The sequence below is a fragment of the Glandiceps talaboti genome, chromosome 15, assembly GCF_964340395.1.
Source record: "Glandiceps talaboti chromosome 15, keGlaTala1.1, whole genome shotgun sequence".
Classification (NCBI taxonomy): Eukaryota; Metazoa; Hemichordata; class Enteropneusta; family Spengelidae; genus Glandiceps; species Glandiceps talaboti.
In genome coordinates this window covers 13,233,245-13,254,039 of record NC_135563.1, presented here as the reverse complement: position 1 = coordinate 13,254,039, position 20,795 = coordinate 13,233,245, and the positions used below count along the sequence as shown (strand labels likewise).

Below are 20,795 nucleotides of genomic sequence, written 5' to 3'. Positions count from 1 at the left end.
TATTATTTGTACAAACAATACTTTATCAATTGACTATAACTAATCATATGAGCGGCTAAGCAGTGTGTTTACAGCTATGTTTTCTTCGATCATCATCCTTTTGTGATGCACACTCGTTTTGTGTGGTGTTTCGTGGAGTGTGTCGAACCTTGGATTTACTATCTAATGGACACGTGTGTTTGAAACATTTGGGACATGGTACACACCCAACGTTACACCCAACGATAGACCCCTTCTTCTCTTCTAGTTACTGTGAGAGTGACATGATGTATTAAACTCGAGTGTTTATTCTGTGGGACATCAAGTATTGCTAAATTGTACAACTTTACTTTGAAGAAAGGTAAAGCGACTTTGCATTGGAACTTCAACAATACTGGCCATTGTTTACATCTGTTAATTTCGTCAGTCGAAACTTAATTTTAAGTAATTTAATCTGAACTTATTGTCAGTGACAGTAATTGGTCTATCGAATATATCTATAAATCAAGTGATTCAAAAACGATCAATCAATCCGACGACAAACTCGTGATAAATCCTTAAAGGCACAAAGACGCAAATCATTCCAATATGCATGCATTGACATCTGAGCAGGCAGTAACATGCCGAACTGAATAACGACACGGACACACCTAGAATTGATACAAAGCTTGATTACGACAGTTGCCTACAGCAAGGACGATGTACACGGCCATACTACACCCACGTGTCGTACAGTCGATGAGATGAGAGTGACATACTCAATACACAATAAAATTCCAGCGCTTGAAAATTGCTTTTTTTCGTGATATAAACGACACTGTGTATCACTTCACACCTAACCCCGCCAAGAACTCCAACTCAACTTCACAAAACATCGCCCTATTTCCGTGTAAGAAATATTTCAATAATGCTACACAAAATGGGGAACATACAGTCATTCATTAAGTAAACCCATCAATGTCTGAACATAGTGATAGAAGGCTGAGGACCCACTTCCCACAAATTCTAACCTTTTTGACTCAAAAATTTTGGCATTGAAGAAATAGTATTAGGATAGTTAACATTATAAATTAGTAGCTAAAATGTGCCAAAAGTTAAAGAACAAAATTTCATTTGAGCATAGTTTGATGAGATCTAGAAAAGACGAACGTGACAAGTGTGCTCATAAATTATATCATTAGTTAACTTTCCACCTACTGACAGGGCGCAACATTGTTATACTAAAATACTCAGATATATTATTCCGAATTGAAATAATCTCGACTTACAACAACAAAGGGAATAACGTGACGGGAATTCGGAATTAGAACAGCGTTTTCAATCTCCACTGAATCTGAGATCAAATGTCGTTATTAATGTGATTGGGGTTTTAGGTATAGACTCGATATATAGAAAAAAAGTGTAAGATTTTGCGAAATTATCCGTTTTTATCTCAAATCTATATTTCGAATTATTAAATTTGCATAAGATTATCAGAAAGCACAAAACGCTGTTCTGTATATTTATATTGACAGAAATCAGTACATGCCTTTTCCTATTCATCAGCAACTGTTCGTACACGCGCTGAAAACAATAAAAACAAAGGTTTTTGTTATATGTCTGTATGATGGCGCTTATCCCACAGGAAACGGGTTAGTTCACTTATCGTGACTTGCACACAGTTTTTTAAACAAAATCAAGACGTGACGTTCTGATTTCTTGGGAATCCCACATCACTACAAAATCAGTGCCAACATTCACACAGACAGTGGTATTATACGTACAATTAATATTGCTATCTCAATCACACTACTTAGATATCACCACCATTTTATTAATGAAAACTTTAAATACCGAATTGTTACTAGACTTTACTTTCCAAACTACAACAAATCCTGAGGAGAGCAAAGAAATATGGCTATAAATAGTCATCAATAAAATTCTTCCTTCACAGCTGACTCGGAGTAAGACAACTCCTTGAGGCAGTCTTTTTTGCGTTGGGGTCAGTCGTGTGGGATACGGGAGGGGCAAGAGCCAAAAAATGCCGAGATGACTTGACTCGAGGCCATTATAAAATATATGTCACACACATGTTCATATATGCTATCATGACGTCATCCCTCAATATCTATTACATTTCTTTACACGTTTATAAAACTCAACACACAGTGTATTTAGATCTCGCAACTTAAACTACTAGGGTGGAACTCTTTACGCTCAGAATGGTAGTAGGCCTATAGCATGTATAGAGGCTGCTTGTAGAACTATAACTTATATTCTTTACGACGAAACACTGTAATTTCCTTGCCTATCTTTGAAATCTATTTTATCACGAATACTCAAATTAATGTTTTAAGTTTTGCATTCTTAATCAAAACTTAAGGCCCAGTTAAAATTTGTGATTAAAATTTAGGTGTGGATAACAATGTCTGACAGAGCTAAAGAAAAAAAGTTGGTCTAGAACGGAATAATATTCCTGTTGATTACTAGTGTTACGGTTCCATTGATATGATAACACCAATGTGAAAACCTAGGCCTGGGATTGAATCCTCGACTTTTTAACACAAGACGCCTGGAAGGGTTTTCATGAAATATGCGGGTCTTCGTGATTGTACACACATACATAATGTATAAAGAGATGTGTCGCACAATCTCTTTCATCAAAGTCAGCCATTTTATATATACTGTATTTGCTATGTAATTTGGCAAACGTGCAAAGACGACATTTTGTGTATTTGCTAAGTAATTTGGCAGATGTGAAAGAATACTATTGACCACAGTCTTTTCCGGAGAGGAAGTAATTTTTTTCACTCGACAAAGTGTGATGCTCAATTGTGAATGGCCAAATACCTTTGTATATTCTTTTAAACTCATACATCAATGTTTCACTTGTTTCCTTTCCCTAATTTTGTTAGTCTAAGACTGTGATCAGCATATCAATATTGTTTTGTAGTTATCACTGCATATTCCAACAACATTCAAGGTCTGTCATCTTGCTGCATTCTACCTGTAACACTTTGTCAATAACTTTAAAAGGTCACGAAGCCGGGGATATTGCTTGCCTCTCATCTCATCACTTTCTATCGCGTAATTCCAAACAAATTATCGACTCGTCCATGCCGCAAAATGACTTCCTGTGAGGACCTTTAAGACACACGTTAGACAGACATTCGTAAATATACACAGGTACACCTTTATTTGGTACATGTCACCAGGTCAGTAACCTCATCAATTATCAAATCTCACGATTTCCTCTTCATTGTTCACACTCCCTCTCTTTTGGTTGTAATTTCAAATTGAAGAGCAAGCGGATGGTTTGTGCAACCCATAACGATACATTCTGAAAATTTATAGGTTTTTATCTTTAATAGGCAAACCTCTTGAATTAGTCTACCCAGTTACATAGTTAAATCACTGCAATCAACTGGGACAACTTTCAAAGGCCATATTACAAAATATGTAAATGATTTGATGACGTAATTTCGCTCGCCAAGTAATGACGTCATTGGAGATTTTTGAACACCATGGTTAGCACCTTTTAAAGTACAGTGGGGTGATCAGAAGATTTTGTTTTATTGTTGAAAAACAAATTCCAGTGACTTTTCCCCCTGAAAATAAACATGTCTTCTTGAGGCATGTTATAATCAATTTAAAACTGTGAAAGCTCCTCTCTACTTTGAGTCTGGTTGTTAAGTCTGAATGTTAGCCTACAAATAAATGACATTGAGTCATTGATATTCATGACACAATCGTACATATATATATAGTCACACATAATACACACAGTGATTACAAATGTTACTTTATACATATTAACAGGCCGGAACATGTACAATGGCATATATCACAGGTATGTACTTGATATGAAGCATCTACAATAACTAATCATTTCAGCACTCACCACTGTGTCAAGTAGATTACTATAGTATACTTCAGTCACACAACTGAACTGATTAACATGTGATGGTATAGGTATGGCAAAGTGTTTGTCTGTCTGTCCTGGCAAAGATTTTGTCTGTTTATTTGGCATGGCAAAGTCTGTTTGTCTGGCGTGGCAACATATCTGTCTGTCTGTCTGTCAGGCATGGCAAAGTGTCGGACTGTTTGTCTGTCATGGCCAAATGTCTGTCTGTCTATTTGTCCGACATGGCAATATATCTGTCTATATATTCCAATGTCAGTGCAGGTGTGCATGAATCCATATGGAGATATGTTATTAAAAATGATAAATTGATGGGCAAATTTACCAGGACAGGGGCAACATCATCTTTTAATTGAGATATAACACTTTTGTCATGGGTTGACATTCTTTATCTTTTACTTGATAACACAGCTTTGATAGTTGTTGGTCACAATCTGTCTCAATGTGTTTGTCAAGTGACTATATCTTGTAAAATGTGAGCTTTTTCAAGAATATACATTATTTTGACATTCTTTGTAAGAGGGCACGTGCAAACCCACCATCTTGGATGATGCATCATGGGAAATGTACTTTCGCTAAATTAAATTAATCACTGACACTGCAAATGATTTGTTGCGTTGTTTGTCACTAGAAATAATCTAGTCTCGGTGGTTGTCCAGACCCTTGCATGATGTCTATCTTCTGACTACGTCAGATAAAGTGTAAAACAAAAATAATATTCCAACTCCTTTGAGTATACTCAGTTAGGAAGTATCGTACTTTATTATCAAACAATATACTGTTTGGATGTCATTGAAGGCATATCAAGACTGCTTTATGGTTTACTAACTCTCCATGCAGACTATATTGTTGCTCTGATCTCTAACGGAAGAGAAGAGACTTTGCAACAGCGCCCTCTATGAAATTCATCATCTCAGATGGGGTTATCTTGACCTAGATGTAATGCTATTGATGGTGTTCTGTAACCACCACCAACAACACCAACACCATGTCAATGAAAGCAGACATTGCAGGCTAGTCTGAGAAGAGTAACAACATACAGACAGACATGACCAATCTGTAGGTATCACGTTACTTTAGATAGCTCTGTGATCTGATTGAGAATGCTCAGAAGGGATCTGGTAAAATTTCCTTCGTCTTTATCCTTACTTGACAAGGAAGTGGCATACATCTTCTTGTATTTAATCAACAGTTTCTGATCACTGTATGGGAAAGAAAAAGAAGAAATATTAATGGAAACCTATTGTCTACAACGAAGTATTCTGATTTGTTCAATTTTACAAAATAATGTAAACTATAAATAGTTCAGTCTATCTACAGATATTTAAAATTTTGACGTGCGATGAATGTTATATGTATATGTACCTCTAACTGGCATACTGGGTGCTGGGTATAGACATAGCTCAATTCAATATCTGCAGATATTGAGAATTTGGCTTGCAAGAATTTGAAGAAATCATATGTACCTGTAACTGCTATGTTGGGTGCTGGGTAGACACATGTCAAATTCATGTAAGCTTTCAAAGATAACATAGCCTACACAATGTATTTTGATAGAATTTACAAACCCAACATGTATCTATATCCCTTGCCTGTTTACTGCACGGTTGTGTGTCATCCTTAGATCTCATATGAGGGCTAGCGAAGTAACACCACAGTGCAGGAAACAGCTACTAGTATACCTCCCTCTAACATGTCATGTTTGCATATTTCAATAGAACAGATGTATGCCACATCTTAATGTTATATGTATATATGTTATTTGTAGTGTCTGACATTTGACCTTGCTGAAGGGCAAGTTGACAAACAATAGATATTAATAATTGAAGAAAAACAGTCTGACTGGTTGTTCAAAATCTAATTTTCTGGATAGAATTCTTCTCTATCAAAAAGAATATTCTCCATTAGTATGATAAGTTAAGTTCATAAAATGATTTAAAGATTCTAATAAATAAATTTGATATCCTACCTTTTTTTGTTTGAATGTAACTTGACTAGCTGTAATAAAACAAACTGCATTCGTGCTTGTAAAAAAGTGAGCAACTTTTCAATTTCTTCTTGCTCTTTGATGGTGCACTGGTTGTCCCTAGCAACTGTTTCAGCCTCCTCAGATGCCTCTTCATAATCTAATTTTGAGTGTTTGTCTTGCACCGAAGTAGATTTTTTACACTGGCATTCATCTTGACTAGTATTACATGAATGATGTTTGCCTGTGGTATCTCTTTCTACAACTTTGTGTTCTTTAGGCTGACCATTGTCAGTTTCTCTTCCTTCCACAACTTTGTCTTTCTCAGTTCTAGCTACTATGTTAGATGACTGTTTGGACTCATTCTTAGTGTATCCCTGCACAACACTTTTAATCAAGTCCTCCAAGGCCTTCTTGCTTTGAAGAAGGAAATCCAATGCTGTAAGCATTGTTTTGATTTTAGCACTGTGTGCATTTTGGCCTGTGAAGACAGCAAGAGAAACAAGGGTTATGTCACAGTTTACATACAAGATGCTATCTTGCAAAATGTGTGTGATTCCTGTGAGCACCGGTACATCATCATATGACATAACTTAGTACAAATCTACACAAATTTCCATTCAAGAAACTGAGAATCACAATGTGAATTAAAGAATGTCCTAATGAGATATGAAAGAGAAATTAAGTCCTGCTAGATCTCTCTCTTCACAAGTGAACTAGAAGTTATTCTCTAGATTAACATCTTGTCATAAATGAGATGCAAATCTATGTAAATGAGATGTAAATTTATGTAAAGCCTGAAAGAGGGATGTACATCTACTTACCATTAAAGTGATGTTCACACATTGCGACTCTTTCCAATATTACTCGAAGCATTTCAGACGGGCGTTCTAACTCCCGAAAAAGGTTGATGGCCTTCCCATAGTGGAGTTCTGCCAAAGTTCTACAATGTTTTTTCTTTTGGTCACTTAACTACGGAAAAAAAACTGGCAAGATGTCAATGATTGTTTATTTGACTGACATGAACTACACATACTAAACACAACAAGGTGATTTGGTAAATTCATCTGTCATCTAACTTTAAAATGAAGGACTAGGTTGATCTTATGATATTGGATTTTGATCAGCCTTAAAAAGAGCTGTACAGCCCTGAAAAGAGATACACTGCTGAAAAGAACTACACAGTCCTGAAAAGAACTGTACAGCCCTGAAAAAAGATACACTGCTGAAAAGAACTACACAGTCCTGAAAAGAACTGTACAGCCCTGAAAAGAGATACACTCCTGAATAGAACTATACAGTCCTGGAAACCAACATCATAATATATAAATCAGTTCCTTACCTGATTCCTGTAGGAATTATGATGCATTGATGCCAATCTGTGATGAATGGTAGCAGCTCTGTATTGAGTTATTGGTTGCCGTGGTGATCCTTCGCCAACATCACAATACTTGAGTGCTTTTATCATACAATCTTTGATGTTTTTCTCCACCTAGAGTAGTCAAGACACAATAGTAGTTGTAACATTTTGTTAATTTCAGTCTGTTCAAAGATACATCAAACCCTTTCTGGAAATGGTTTAATCCTTTTTATTAGTTTAATTGTCAGCCTACTATATCAAGGGGTGGGGGTGGGGGTTTGGTTGGTTGAGAGGGGGTACTCTCAATATTTTCATAAGGGGGTGTGGCCAAGTTGAAAACATGTACCCATGTACAATCCAAAAATAGACCCACTGTTAGGGATTTTCAGTCATGAGTTGTCATGAGAGAAGGAAAATTTTCCTGTCATTCACCTTTACTCTGTTGCTGTGAAGATTTTTCTAAAGCATGGAGACATTTCCTATGTTATGATTAGGGAATTTTCTGATGAAAAGTCGACCCGCGTTTTGGGATTTTTTGTGTGAAAAAGTGATCCATTTGGGCAGCACATACCCATAAACCTTTTTATGAGAGTAAAGGCTGATAAACTTGAAATTCAGTTTGTTACCTCTTCCTGGGCCATGACTTCCAATGGTGCGTTATCTTGTAATAATGTTGCCATGGTGAAGTATGTTGTTGATAGTTCCCAGCTTACTGATTCTCTTATTGGGCTGTTTTCATCACCTAACTGTCTCATTGCAGTCTGATAATAGTTAATTGCCTGCAATAACCCAAAAGAGAAAGGTTACAACAAAACTCAACTCTACAGGTTTCTAGACAATCAAACTTGTTTTAATACTCTGACCATCCTGATGACAGAGTATCATCAAGTTAGCATGGCCAACAATAATTATTATGACACAAGTGTGTTTGGGCAGATTGGCCTCCCCATCAACCATTGCTGCATAAAATTATTAAAACTTTTAAGTATCCCTTGTTCTCAAAGAGACGAAGTTCATCATCTTTTAAAAAAAATATGGTAAAGACAAGTTCATAGTCATTGAGTCTGTTAGACAGTCTCAGATTCGTTTAAATGAAGAAAATTAAATTGTATTGCTAAAATTGCATACCCCAGTAGTCTGTGTGTGTGTGTGTGGGGGTGGGGGGTGGGGGTGGGGTGAGGATGGAGGTTAGCTGAGCACTTTTCCATATTCTTATACTTGTTTCATCAACAGTCACTCTGTGTGCTATACACATAACACACTAGACAATCCTTCTTGTCTAGAACCTGCCACCCAGTATCACAACCAGATTAAAAAGCAATATTTCTACTCAGATGTGAATAGTATAAACACGATACAATTAGATGTTATTCTCCAATATTTTTTTGTTCAGCCAGGAAAAATATGAGTGCCCTAAGGAGTATTTTCTGAATGAATGAAGAAAAATATTAGAGAAATTGGGGAAAGTAATTGTAATTTTGAATGTTTTGACTCATATTTCAAATACGGCAAAACCAGTGACATAGACATGCATTGTTGTGACGTAGAATGACCTGAGTATAAAGTACCACAACACCTCTTCCAAGGTAAAAGATTTACATTTCTATTGGCTTCCAATGTAATAAGTCGTTTATTTTTATATTTTGAACACAGCAGATCCAGTGACGTGGACACGTGTTGTCATGACATAGATACATTTGTAGAACGACCAGCGTATAAATTGCATATTTTTGTTCAACAAGGCTCGAGCATGGTGTATAAATGTAACCTTACTTTGTTATAATAATGTCGTTCTTGTTGACTAAATCTTCCGATATTGTAGGCTTGGGCACATATTCTCATAAGTCGTCCAGCATTACAGTTCACCAATGCTTGATTCACTGTATCATTTACTGCATCAAATACTTTCAAAGCACCTTCAAAATATCCAAAACTTTTCTTCCATAATATTTCTTCTTCTTTACTTGGACTTTCATCATCTTGTAAAATAACAGAAAAAAAGCCAATATATTTTAAACAAGAATGTTTTTTTGTAAAATGAAATGAGAACAACACTTAATGAAAATTAAATGAAAGAAATTATTGTTAGAGTTGAACCATGGTGGTCAAATGATTAAAGTGTCTGGCTTGTAATCTGCAAGTTTCCAGTTCATATGTCAGTGCCACCATTTGTTTCTGAGTTTAGGTAGAATTAAGTGGGACCAAACTTATCCATAAAGATCTCTCTAACCAAACTAGCTCTTACGGATACTTCAAAATCAACCCCCATCGACCCAGTCAATCGATAGAAATCTTCCTACTTTCATTGCTACAATTTTTGATTTCAGGAAGAAAATATCTTACTGAGAGCAGTTGAACAATGGCTTAGGCTCCACCCAATCACCAACACACTGATATACTAACAAAGCATATTTGTTTGATGCTTTCAATAATCAAACAGACCAACCAATGGTTGACTTCTACGTTGGTTAGAGTTTGATAAGAGAGATCTCCATGGATAAGTTTGGCTCTGTTTCACTCCATCCACACTCAACTATGAAGATATTGCCTATCAACAAGGTCATACAGGAAAGTCACATGATAGGCACATGACAATCACATGATAAATACTCACCATCCTGTACCTGTTCTGCTGTATCTACAGCTTGTTTCATATATAGTTTACCGAGTTCATTTCTAGCATTACCCAGTCTTCGAGTCACATTCATGATATCCTCAGGGTTGTCCTGACTGCCACTTTCATTTATTGATGCTTCATAGCATCTCACACTACTCACCAAACACTCTTCTACGGTTACTGGCCACTTTACAGCCCACTGAACTCCTACAATGAGACAATATGTATGGTATTTTCAATCACTGGTCCAACTCTTCTGTATGAAATGTGTGAATTTTGATCATGAAAATCGGGTTTAACATGAATCAAAAGTTTTATGCCAATATTTTGATATCAATTCATAAGACTTATCATAGTAATTCCATGTCAAATTACTTTGAGATTTACTAAAAACAGTATGAGGACTTTATTTCTTGAAAAGCTAGGTAACTTACTGTTTGCACTTATTATTCTTTCAATACTTTCTGTCAAAATCTGTTCATGTTGTGATGGCAACACAAAATGATCTTTGTATTTGAATACATTTTCAGGATGACCTGCCAGCATGACATGGACATCACCGCATGAACTCAAGATGGCTGCCAGTGAACTCATCCCACTTTCTGTATTTGATGACAACATATGGACAACAGCACCTAAAGTATAGAAGACAAGATTTTGATGGGTATTTATATTGCCATGGAAAAAAGACAGCATATGTTTCTTGAAAATGCCAATAAAATTTTTTCAAAGACTATCAATCTAACATATTTATCAGTTCTCAAAATGATAACAGATCAGATTAGATATGTATAGAGTACTCCACATGTTAGTGTTGCTACATCAGATGTGTGTGTGCATATATTCGCATGTTTGTGTGCATAGCGTGCACATGTGTGTGGTGTGTGGGGAGTGTATGTGTGCATGTGTGTGCAAGGGTGGGGTGTGTATGTACGTATGTATGTATGTATGTGTCTGTGAATGTGTGTGTGGGTAGTGTGTGTGTGCGTGGGTAGTGTGTGTATGTATGTGTGGGGAGTATGTGCATATGTGTGTATATGTGTGTGTGTGGGTAGTGTGTGTGTATGTGTGTGTATGTCTATGTATGTGTGTGTGGGTAGTGTATGTGTTTGTGTGTGACATGTGTGTGTGTGTGTGTGTGTGTGTGTGTGTGTGTGTGTGTGTGTGTGTGTGTGTGTGTGTGTGTGTGTGCATTTGTTGATGAGAAAGAGAAATGCTACTTACTATGACACATCAAAGCCATTTGTAAATATCTTAAGACATCACCAAGCTTGTTTTGTTTCATCAGAACATTAGCATATGCCTGACATACAACTCTTGCTTTCTGTAACAATGTCAATTTCATTTCTTCTTGCCAGGATCCTGGTGCAAATTGTCTCCTAGCAACAGTCATGGTTTTATAATCCTGACTGACAGCTGCATCATCATTCTGATTGGTAGTTGACTTGTGTTCATTTTGACTGACATCTGGGAATTCAATAGCACAATGACTTGGACTTCTACCGGTTGATGACTTGGAGTCTAGATCTCTGTCTATGGCTGTTAAACCCTATATACACAGAAACACATACATACACACACATATGTAAACACACATGGATAGACAAATACACAGACAGACAGACAGACAGAGTCAGACAAACAGAGACAGACAGACAGACAGATAGACAGTCAGACAGACAGACAGACAGACAGACAGACAGATAGACAGACAGAGACAGACAGACAGACAGTCAGACAGTCAGACAGTCAGACAGACAGATAGACAGACAGTCAAAGCAAAACATAAGATATGGAGATATGTGATATCCATTTTTGAGATTAGAGAATCTTGACTATGCTGTAAACTATATGAGGGCATATAGATGTAAGTAATGGACATTTTGAAAATATACAAATACTAGTAAACTGAGTACACAAATGACAATATAATTTACAGCTTTGTTGATACATCTACTTGTGTGATTACATAACATGCTGTGTAATGATGACTCTATTATATATTCCCTACTACAAAGTTATGCCATGTTGGCTTGCATCTTCTTTTCCCTTGGTACAAATCTTTGCCCATTGTTGAGTTTACTCACAGACAAGGACGTTTGTCTGTGGTTTCGATCATTGCATTAACATAGTGTGATTATGCAAATATATGTTAATGACCATTATGTATAAGCACTTTTCTTTCCTTTGCAAAATATGAAAAATTCTTGTTTTTCATAAATCTTTTCAGGGACACATTACTGTATGCTAATATATTACAATATAATTTGTTATCATGCAAATGTAATAAACAGTGTATTGTTGTAATTAGTTATTCTAAACTGAAAGTGGAGGTGGAAACTGCCGAACTATTAGACAAACTGTGTCATACCACAACTATGTAATTGAGTGCTTCTTCACACTTGCGGGCTTTAATGTTGTCATGGTTACTGGATGTTGATGAACCACGTTTTTCAATTTCTCTCCAATGCCAGTGTTTAGAAGGTAAAGATAAACTCTTCACTTCAAGAGATTTGGAACAGTCTGAGTTTTCTTCATCCCTCTCACCATCTCCATAGCTACTACTATGAGTGTTGCTATGGCAACTCTCCTCATTCTCATCATCATCATTATCATCTTTGTCCTCCTCCTCCTCCTCCTCCTCCTCATCATCATCATCATCATCATCAGATGATTTCTCAATTTGGCTTGTTTTGAGATGTGTATCAGGTATGCATAGATCTGACAACAAGTAACTGGCTGAAGTGACGATCTGAAACACAATCATTAACATTCAAATTGTCAATATACCATAGCCTAGTTAATAGAAAAACAAAAGAATGTAAAGTTTTCACCACTAGGAGTGCTGTTTAACTTAAGTGAGGACGACTGGGTACTGTAGATGCAGTCTTGACAGCCAGTCAAAAACATTCTGCTTATTTTGTTCAGGATGTTATTATCTAATATTTTTACATTTTACCATTGCAAGTTTGAATTGCATTTCTGTCCTTACAGCATTTACATACATCTTGAACTGTGTCCATTTTTCATCATCATACGATGTCTTATGACTCTTGATAGTCTCATTGTAAGATCTGTGCTCAGAAGGTTGCTGAACACAATACAAATATGACAGTATCTCTGGTGAATGGGTCCAAGTGTAAATGCCCTCAATATGCACCACCAGTCACCTAATATCAAAAGAAAGCCCAACTGTCTGGCATCTAGACTAGGGTCTTGATTGCCATCAAACCAGTTATCTTTAGGTAATAGTAACATTGAAGCAGTGTCTTTTTCCTCCACATAATGCTAATCTTTTACAATAGTAAAGACTACCAACCTGGGGATGTTTTTCTTTGTCCAACAAAGACAAACAGTTCTTTAACAACTTGCTTATTGTAGTCTTGTCCCTGTTATGACAAATCAGAGATGAAATATGATAAAAAAAAGAGGAAAAGAAAAAATGACACCAAATGAATATAAATTATATTTATCATCAAAGCAACAGTATTAATTGTATATTGATCTACATTGTTTATTTGGACATTTTGTGTACACATGCTTACATGTCTGTACAAATGGTATAAAAATTTCCACTGAAGATGGCGACAAATTTTTGTCTACAGTACATATCTACTGATACATACATATTACATGTGATTATGCTATTGTATTGGTATAAGAAAAGACTAATACACATGTATACATTAACTCAGAGATTGATTCAGTGACACATTTCCTCACACATTTTGTTGAAAATTTCATGTGACACTTGCATGTTTATGATCTAACTCTTTATAAACGTTGTGTACATCTGGAGTGTTAGCATCTAAGTTTCCTCCAGCAATGCCAGAAGGCAGATTATTTCTTGTAAGACCAGTTTAAACCAGTTTGATCCACTTCTTTCTAGTCAATAGATTCTTGCATTTTGGTCACTTTGTAGGATAAGAAGTGTAATAGCAATGTACCAACAACAGCAATGACTTTGCAGGCAAGTTATTTCTTGACTAGTTTAATCCAGTTTGAACCAGTTCTTACCTGTCTTTGGTGTTGGATTGTTGCATATTCTTAGCTACTTTGTAGAGTAGGACTGCAACTGGTACAGAGAAGGGATTTTCCCATTGGGCTTCAGCTTCTGAACACAGACTTGACAAATCATACAGTTTGACTACATCATCGTTATTACCTTAGATAAAAAAAAATCCACAAATATTTGTCAGATAATGTCAACAAAATGTGCCTTCTGAAACACGACTGGTTTAATCATATAGGTTGGAGCTCTCCAATGTCTATGGTTTAGTTTGAATGATATACGATAATTTCCTTCCTGCAATCAACATTTTACAAATCCTAAAATATGGAAGACAGAAAGTATATTAATAATGAAATGGTACTAATAGTGTTCATGAAATCAATCGAAAGTTAACTATTCAAAAATATAAAATACTGCAAATTTTTCATCACATAAGTTGACAACAAAAAATCTACATACAGCTTTGAGATTGGCACTGCAGTAAAACTGAATATAACAATACCTTTGAACAGCCAGTATGTATGTCCAACCTTTGTGCAGTTCGATTTTAAAAAGGACAAGATATTTTGAGCAACATCTTTGATGACCCTCGGCGAAAACTGTGAGTCTTCAAGTTTTGGAATTTCTTCTGTATTAAGGAGTTCATAGTTTTGTACAATTCCATTCAGGTGATAACACATTGCTAACTCAGGGACGTTACAAATCAAATTATCTAACCAATAGTCTAACCCTGTCAGAACATTAATTGGTTTTGTCTCATCTCTGAAAGAAAGGAAGAAAGAAAGAAAGACAGAAAGAAAGAAAAAGAAAGAAAGAAAATTGAACTTTTAATGGAACATTTAAAATTTTAAGTCACATGGTCCAGAATTTGTAACTTTACTTAACCTTCCCTAGCTGTAACTGGGGTAATATTTTTCATTCAGACTACCAACATTATATCCACTCAAAATTGTTAAAATACATATACCAATAATTAGACATTGTACATGTCAATTAGAGGTATATATGTTATCTATAAGTAGTATAGTAATTATATGATCAAATCAGAAATATAGCTTAGTCTAGTCTCAACCATATATGGACAAATCAGACAATTACCTTAGTTTCAGACTACCATATATGGACATATCAGAAATATACCTTAGTCTAGTCTCAACCATATATGGACAAATCAGACAATTACCTTAGTTTCAGACTACCATATATGGACATATCAGAAATATAGCTTAGTCTAGTCTCAACCATATATGGACACATCAGACAATTACCTTAGTTTCAGACTACCGTATATGGACATATCAGAAATATAGCTTAGTCTAGTCTCAACCATATATGGACAAATCAGACAATTACCTTAGTCTCAGACTGACAGCTGGGTATTTTCCTCCTCCAAATATGGGTAGGTCAGTGCCCAACAACATCTGAATATCCTCAAAATGCCATAAAACTTGACGGGCAAATTCATTTCCATTGACCTATGAGATATAAGTTGTAGACCTTCTTCCAACAAAAACTTATACATAATCCCACGAAATCAATTTGTTAGTTTTACGCCACAAAGCTCCGAATATGATTCTTCGGACTAATACAAATTCGAGCAGGCAGGCAGGCAAAATGAAAGTGAGAACACTAATAAGTAGAACTTCAAGACAGTTCAAATTCTTTGGTTTGCAATCTTTTCATTGTGACTCTGAACTGGAATTGCTACTATAATAGATGACGGCAATTCAACGCCGTTTAGGTGGATGATGCGGTGATGCTTCAGCATTGATGTTAACCTTGACATTTATTGTGTAATTGTTTAAAGTTGCACATCCAAAAACACCCCAGTTGCAGATTTATACGTTTTCCTTTGTTACCTTTGACGCGTCAAAATGTACCGTTCAAGTCCATGATTTACTGGAAAGGAGAATATGGTACAAAGTCTTGGCATTGTATTGACAGCTTGTAAATAATTCATATATTTTCTGTTTGAATACATACAACTTAGCTTGTGAATACATGTTGTATTTTCTGTTTGAATGTATATAACTTAGCTTGTGAATACATCTTGTATTTTCTGTTTGAATGCATACAACTTAACTTGTAAATAAATCCTGTTTTTTTCTGTTTGAATTCATACATACATATTGATTGATTGACAAATGGTATAAATACTAGTACATACCCATGGAGGATCTCCTACTGTATCTTCCTGTGTGGTACCACTACTCCTTGGGTCTGGTGAATCTGTAGGTTCTTCAACAGTGTATGGTTCTGCGTTTTCATTACCATGTCCTACACTATCAATACTAGCATATGGATATTTAAAAAAAAACAAAAACAAAAGTGGGCTTTGTCATCAGTTCTGTAGTATTAATCAATATATCAAATTAGTTATATGCATTTTCTATTAATTGTTTCAGATTTCAGTGTATCTGACTTACTCATGTAATATGTAAATAACTAATAGATGTACTAATACTGTGTCCATGTTCTTGTATTCATTTCATAGTTTGATAAGAACAGACTCTTTATGTGTACATGAATTGCCAGGGGAACTGGATATTTGTTTGTGAACGTGAACTGTTAGGTAAATGGGCCATAAAACTGTTCGTATCAAATGATGGAATGTAATACAAGTTTCTGTACTTCTAACATGCTTTGCCAAGTGTTATTAATCTAATTCATTTGTTTACTTTCCCTGTTTGTATACAGGTTCCGTTTGTCCACGGTCTGGTGTCTGAAGTTGTAAGTGGGAAAGAGATAGGTCTTGTTGTAATGTACTTTGCATTTGTTTTGGCTAGAAGTATGAAAACAATATTCATCAAGTCTTAGTGGTACTAAGATCTGCTGTGATATTAACAGTGTTTTTATCAAAGGTTGTAGGTACCACCAGGTAAAATTGCCATCGTACCAGGGTGCTTCACTTAAGTTATGGTACATGGTATGGACATCTCGAGTTTTACTTGAAGGGACACCATTCCAGGAAATTAACTACATTTTTATAAACTTTGGGTTCTGGAGAGTCATTTCATGATTTCACATTACATAAATTTTGCACAATTGCCAAGAAACATCAAATTGAATATTGCTTCCCATTCAATGTCCTAGCACTGGTCAAGTGTTGCATCATGGGAGTCAGCAAACATACATGTGTTAGATGAACAATATAGCTAATTCCTAAGTACTTATTACCCTCAGATGGTCATAAGTATTAATTCTTGTTCATTTAATACATATGCATGTCTGCAGACTCCGTGAGGCAACATTAGACCTCTGCTAGAACAATGAATGTGAAGCAACTTTAAATTTGGTGTTTCTTGTCAACTGTGTGAAATTTATCTGTGGTGAAATCATCAAATGACTTCTCCAGAACAAAAAGTTTATGAAAAATAGCTCACAAGTAATTTGCTGGAAACAGGACTCTGAAGTTTGTAAAAACACTGATCATTACATGAAATACATGTATTCTCACCTGTAGTACAGAAATTTGGATAGCAAACTTCTACTATGAAGGTCATCCCTTGTCTTTCTCTTTCTTGTAAATTTTTGTTTGCCATCATCTTGTGAGATTTGATGCAGAATAAAGTTCCTCAGCCAATTTCTTCCACTCTGTGATCAAAGTATATAACATGTTTTTTCTCTCCATTTTATCAGTTTATAATCATTTTTAACACACAAAAAGAGAAAACAGTTGCATAGCTGTGAATAAAAATTCTTTCCAAATGATACAATAAGTTACCTTGTTTTACTTCTTATTATATCATATCCAGTTCCTTGGAAAAATAAAAACTGTTGCTTTTTGGCACTAATAAAGAACACATTTATTCCCTATTGCTGATATGGTTTGTCAAGATCATTATAACCCATCACAATGGTTAATGTTTAGCATGGTGAGGGTGGCTTTGAATGTGCAAATGGCTGGTTCAAGTCTCTTCACAATCATTGTTTGTGTTTGCTTTATTGCACGAAAGGCCACAGGCCAAAGATCATACAAAACTTGTTTGGAAAAACACACACAATAACTGAAGACGCTGTCAAAGTACATTTTTCAAAAAAAAGAAGAAGAAATGAGAATTACTGTCTACACTTCATTGCATAATTAATAAACAAAAGCGGCTAAATCATTTAACTGTGTGTCATTGGTGGTGCGTAAAAGGTTAGTAAACTTTTCATATGATAAGTTGTTATTATGCCAGGCTGGTAAAAGATCTTCCCTCATATTTTGATACTGAGGACATTTAGTTAAGAAATGAAATTCAGTTTCAACACACAAATTATTTTGTAAAAAGCAAAAACTACTGAATGTTTCGTTCTCAGGGATAGCATCATTCAGACTTGTAGCATAGTGGTTGCTATGTGAATGTTTTAGTCCTATATGCTATAATGGATTGTATGCGCCCAGGGAGTTGAAGAAGTATAATGGGCCATTGTGTTGTTCTGGGTCCGTGCCACACATGTACACTGAATAACTCGCAACTCTTTTCATGAAACCATGTACACTGGTGAAATTTGCCTAAATTGAAAGAGCTAACATCTAAGCATACAAATCAGAGAGGATATTCAGTATACCGTGTACCATGTAATAATCATAAAGTGCTTTGAGCAAAGTGTGGAAAAGTTCTATATAAAAATACATTACTATTATCATTGTCACATTTATAACCAATTTCTAGGATGATAATAAAAATGTTATTTATAGGAAATTGGAATATGCTATTTTCAATAATACTGATACCTGTGGCGCTGATAATAGATGTCGGTAAATATCAAATTCATCTAGGAATAGTGTCCTACCAATACGATGTACAGCTATACTGACTTGTGCTTTGCAGAATGGAATCTTCAGTAATGTCTTTATATTCTGTCAAAAAGAAAATACTCAACACATAAGGACAGTACAGTTATTTTATGTCTTCCATTGTCTCTTGCATTATATTTGAAATAGTGCACCGCTGCGGAGTATGTACAGACATTTTATCAGAAACAGTAGACTGAAAGATTATTTGATGTTAATAACGAAGTAATTATAATCTATCCTACTGGACTTGTTGTTGTTTTGAATGGCAACAGTTTCACGTCCTGTTGAGAACATTCATAGACTTATTTGATGTTGCTGTTGTTGTTGTTGTTGTTGTTGTTGTTGTTGTTGTTGTTGCTAAACAGTGATGTGCATATTCCATGGTGAATCTTTTAGTCTATCGGAAACATAGGTTTTGGAAAACTTGACCATGACACAAGCAAATTTCAGTGATTACGAAATGCAAATCTCTGTAATATTAAATGGGATAAGCACTATGTAGAAAGATTCTGAGTAAACCTGAACTGAGTACAGACATTACTGCTGGCCCATAACCCTGTTTACAGAGAGACATTGATAAGATACCCACACAGCATATACCCATAGATCTTGATACATAATAATAAGTGGACAAAACATGAATGACTACATCACAAAATTGACTGGAATTTCATGAGAACCTGTGTTGGTTGTCAGATTGAAAACTTAACTCATATAATTGATGTTGATGACGTTAGTAAAGTCAAGATAGTAGTAGTTCTTACCTCTGAAGCTGATATTATATCTACATCTCCTACTGTATCTGGACTTGAATGTGCCATTCCAAAACTGAATCAATTCAAAAGAAAGAGTCTGGGTTTACCACTGGTGTATATCAGTAGAACATGCAAATGGAGAGTTAGACAAAGTCTGACAATTAAAAAAAGGTGAAATATCTCATTGTAAATTAAGTTCTCTTACCTTGAGAATCTAGTTCTACTAGTTCCCCATGTGTTATGGAAAGTAAGCTTGGAACCACTTCGTAGCCAGTTTGCTGGGGGATGTTTTAAATCAGTGTGCTGTTTTAATTCTGAATACATTGATAACTGTTGAACTCTGGAGTATCTGACTACGGCTGAAGACTTCACTTCATCTTTAACAGCTATTTTAGCAAAGTCCTTTGTTATAGAAAACACATTATTATTGGGAATATCATGATGTATTATAATGATGACTCATATTGTAAAGAGAATATGAACATTTCCATACCATTACAATTAAAAATTATACACTGTACTTTATATTTGCAAAAATGATATTACATTACATTACAACAACCAGTCACTGACAAGACACACGAACTCCCTTTCTTGTCCCTAACTCGCAAGTGCAGATTTTTACTGACCATACAGAGCCCTCAGGAGAACACTAGAGAGGGCACCCTTGTTACATTGTTATCTGAGGAACCCTTAGTCTGCACTGAACATAGCATTAGTTTTGAGCATGGAAGTAGTTCTACTTCCATGATATTACTGACTTGACTCTAAACACCTGCTTACATGACGGTGCACGAGTCTATATTACTGACTTGATAGGAGGGACAATGCAGAATCGAGTCTAGGTCCGGATTACTCCGTATGCAAGCAGGACGAGAATGGCTGCAACTTTTTATCTGATGCATACATTACAAACATGCAAATAAACACAAAAACAGACCAATGTAAACACACATAATAAACAGACGAACGGCTACCTTTATCGTAAAACAAGCAATAGTTTTATAACTTACTTTTCCTTGGTCCCGGTTTTCTTTTTCTGAAGAATCTCTCGAAGCAAATTCCTCCTCTGTGTTTGAGTCATCAGGTGAACTTGCAGGTCCAATACTCGCCATGTTGTAATATGGAATGAATAAACAGTCTTACGAATATATGCAATGTATTGTAGCTTTATGAACTGTAAAAAGAACTGGATATGTAACGCATGATGTCATTACAAGTGGTGTTTGTTGACAACATTGAGAATACAGAGTTCTAGATTATTCTTCCTTGCCTGGTACATGGTCGACGATATCGAACTTTCCAGCTGGGGTGAGCGGAAGTTATGGTCGACCGTATTTTGTTTGGAGTTGGTGAAGATTAAATCCTAACTTCTAAATTTGGTGTATTTTTTGTTCGTAAACAGTGTTCTATTTATTAAAA

General features: G+C 35.6%; 1 protein-coding gene across 2 annotated transcripts; it reads right to left on the bottom strand.

The window, feature by feature from the left end:
* Nucleotides 1-3,094: 3,094 nt before the first annotated feature.
* LOC144446153 (erythroid differentiation-related factor 1-like) lies at nt 3,095-20,626 on the bottom strand. 2 transcript variants are annotated; one of them, XM_078135880.1, is made up of 20 exons: nt 20,387-20,626; nt 19,579-19,775; nt 19,383-19,446; nt 18,556-18,681; nt 17,293-17,429; nt 16,003-16,126; nt 15,189-15,310; nt 14,338-14,597; nt 13,841-13,988; nt 13,143-13,212; nt 12,195-12,575; nt 11,048-11,372; nt 10,258-10,458; nt 9,821-10,030; nt 8,980-9,185; nt 7,833-7,985; nt 7,189-7,338; nt 6,671-6,818; nt 5,850-6,327; nt 3,095-5,082 (listed from the first exon to the last, which is right to left on the bottom strand). In XM_078135880.1, the coding sequence occupies exons 1-20, from the start codon at nt 20,486-20,488 to the stop codon at nt 4,947-4,949; spliced, it is 3,738 nt and encodes a 1,245-aa protein (XP_077992006.1). In that variant the 5' UTR covers nt 20,489-20,626; the 3' UTR covers nt 3,095-4,946. The 2 variants fall into 2 exon arrangements, with proteins under 2 accessions (XP_077992006.1, XP_077992007.1); XM_078135881.1 differs by lacking the exons at nt 3,095-5,082; nt 5,850-6,327 and having other exon boundaries at nt 6,697-6,832.
* Between the last annotated feature and the right edge of the window lie 169 nt (nt 20,627-20,795).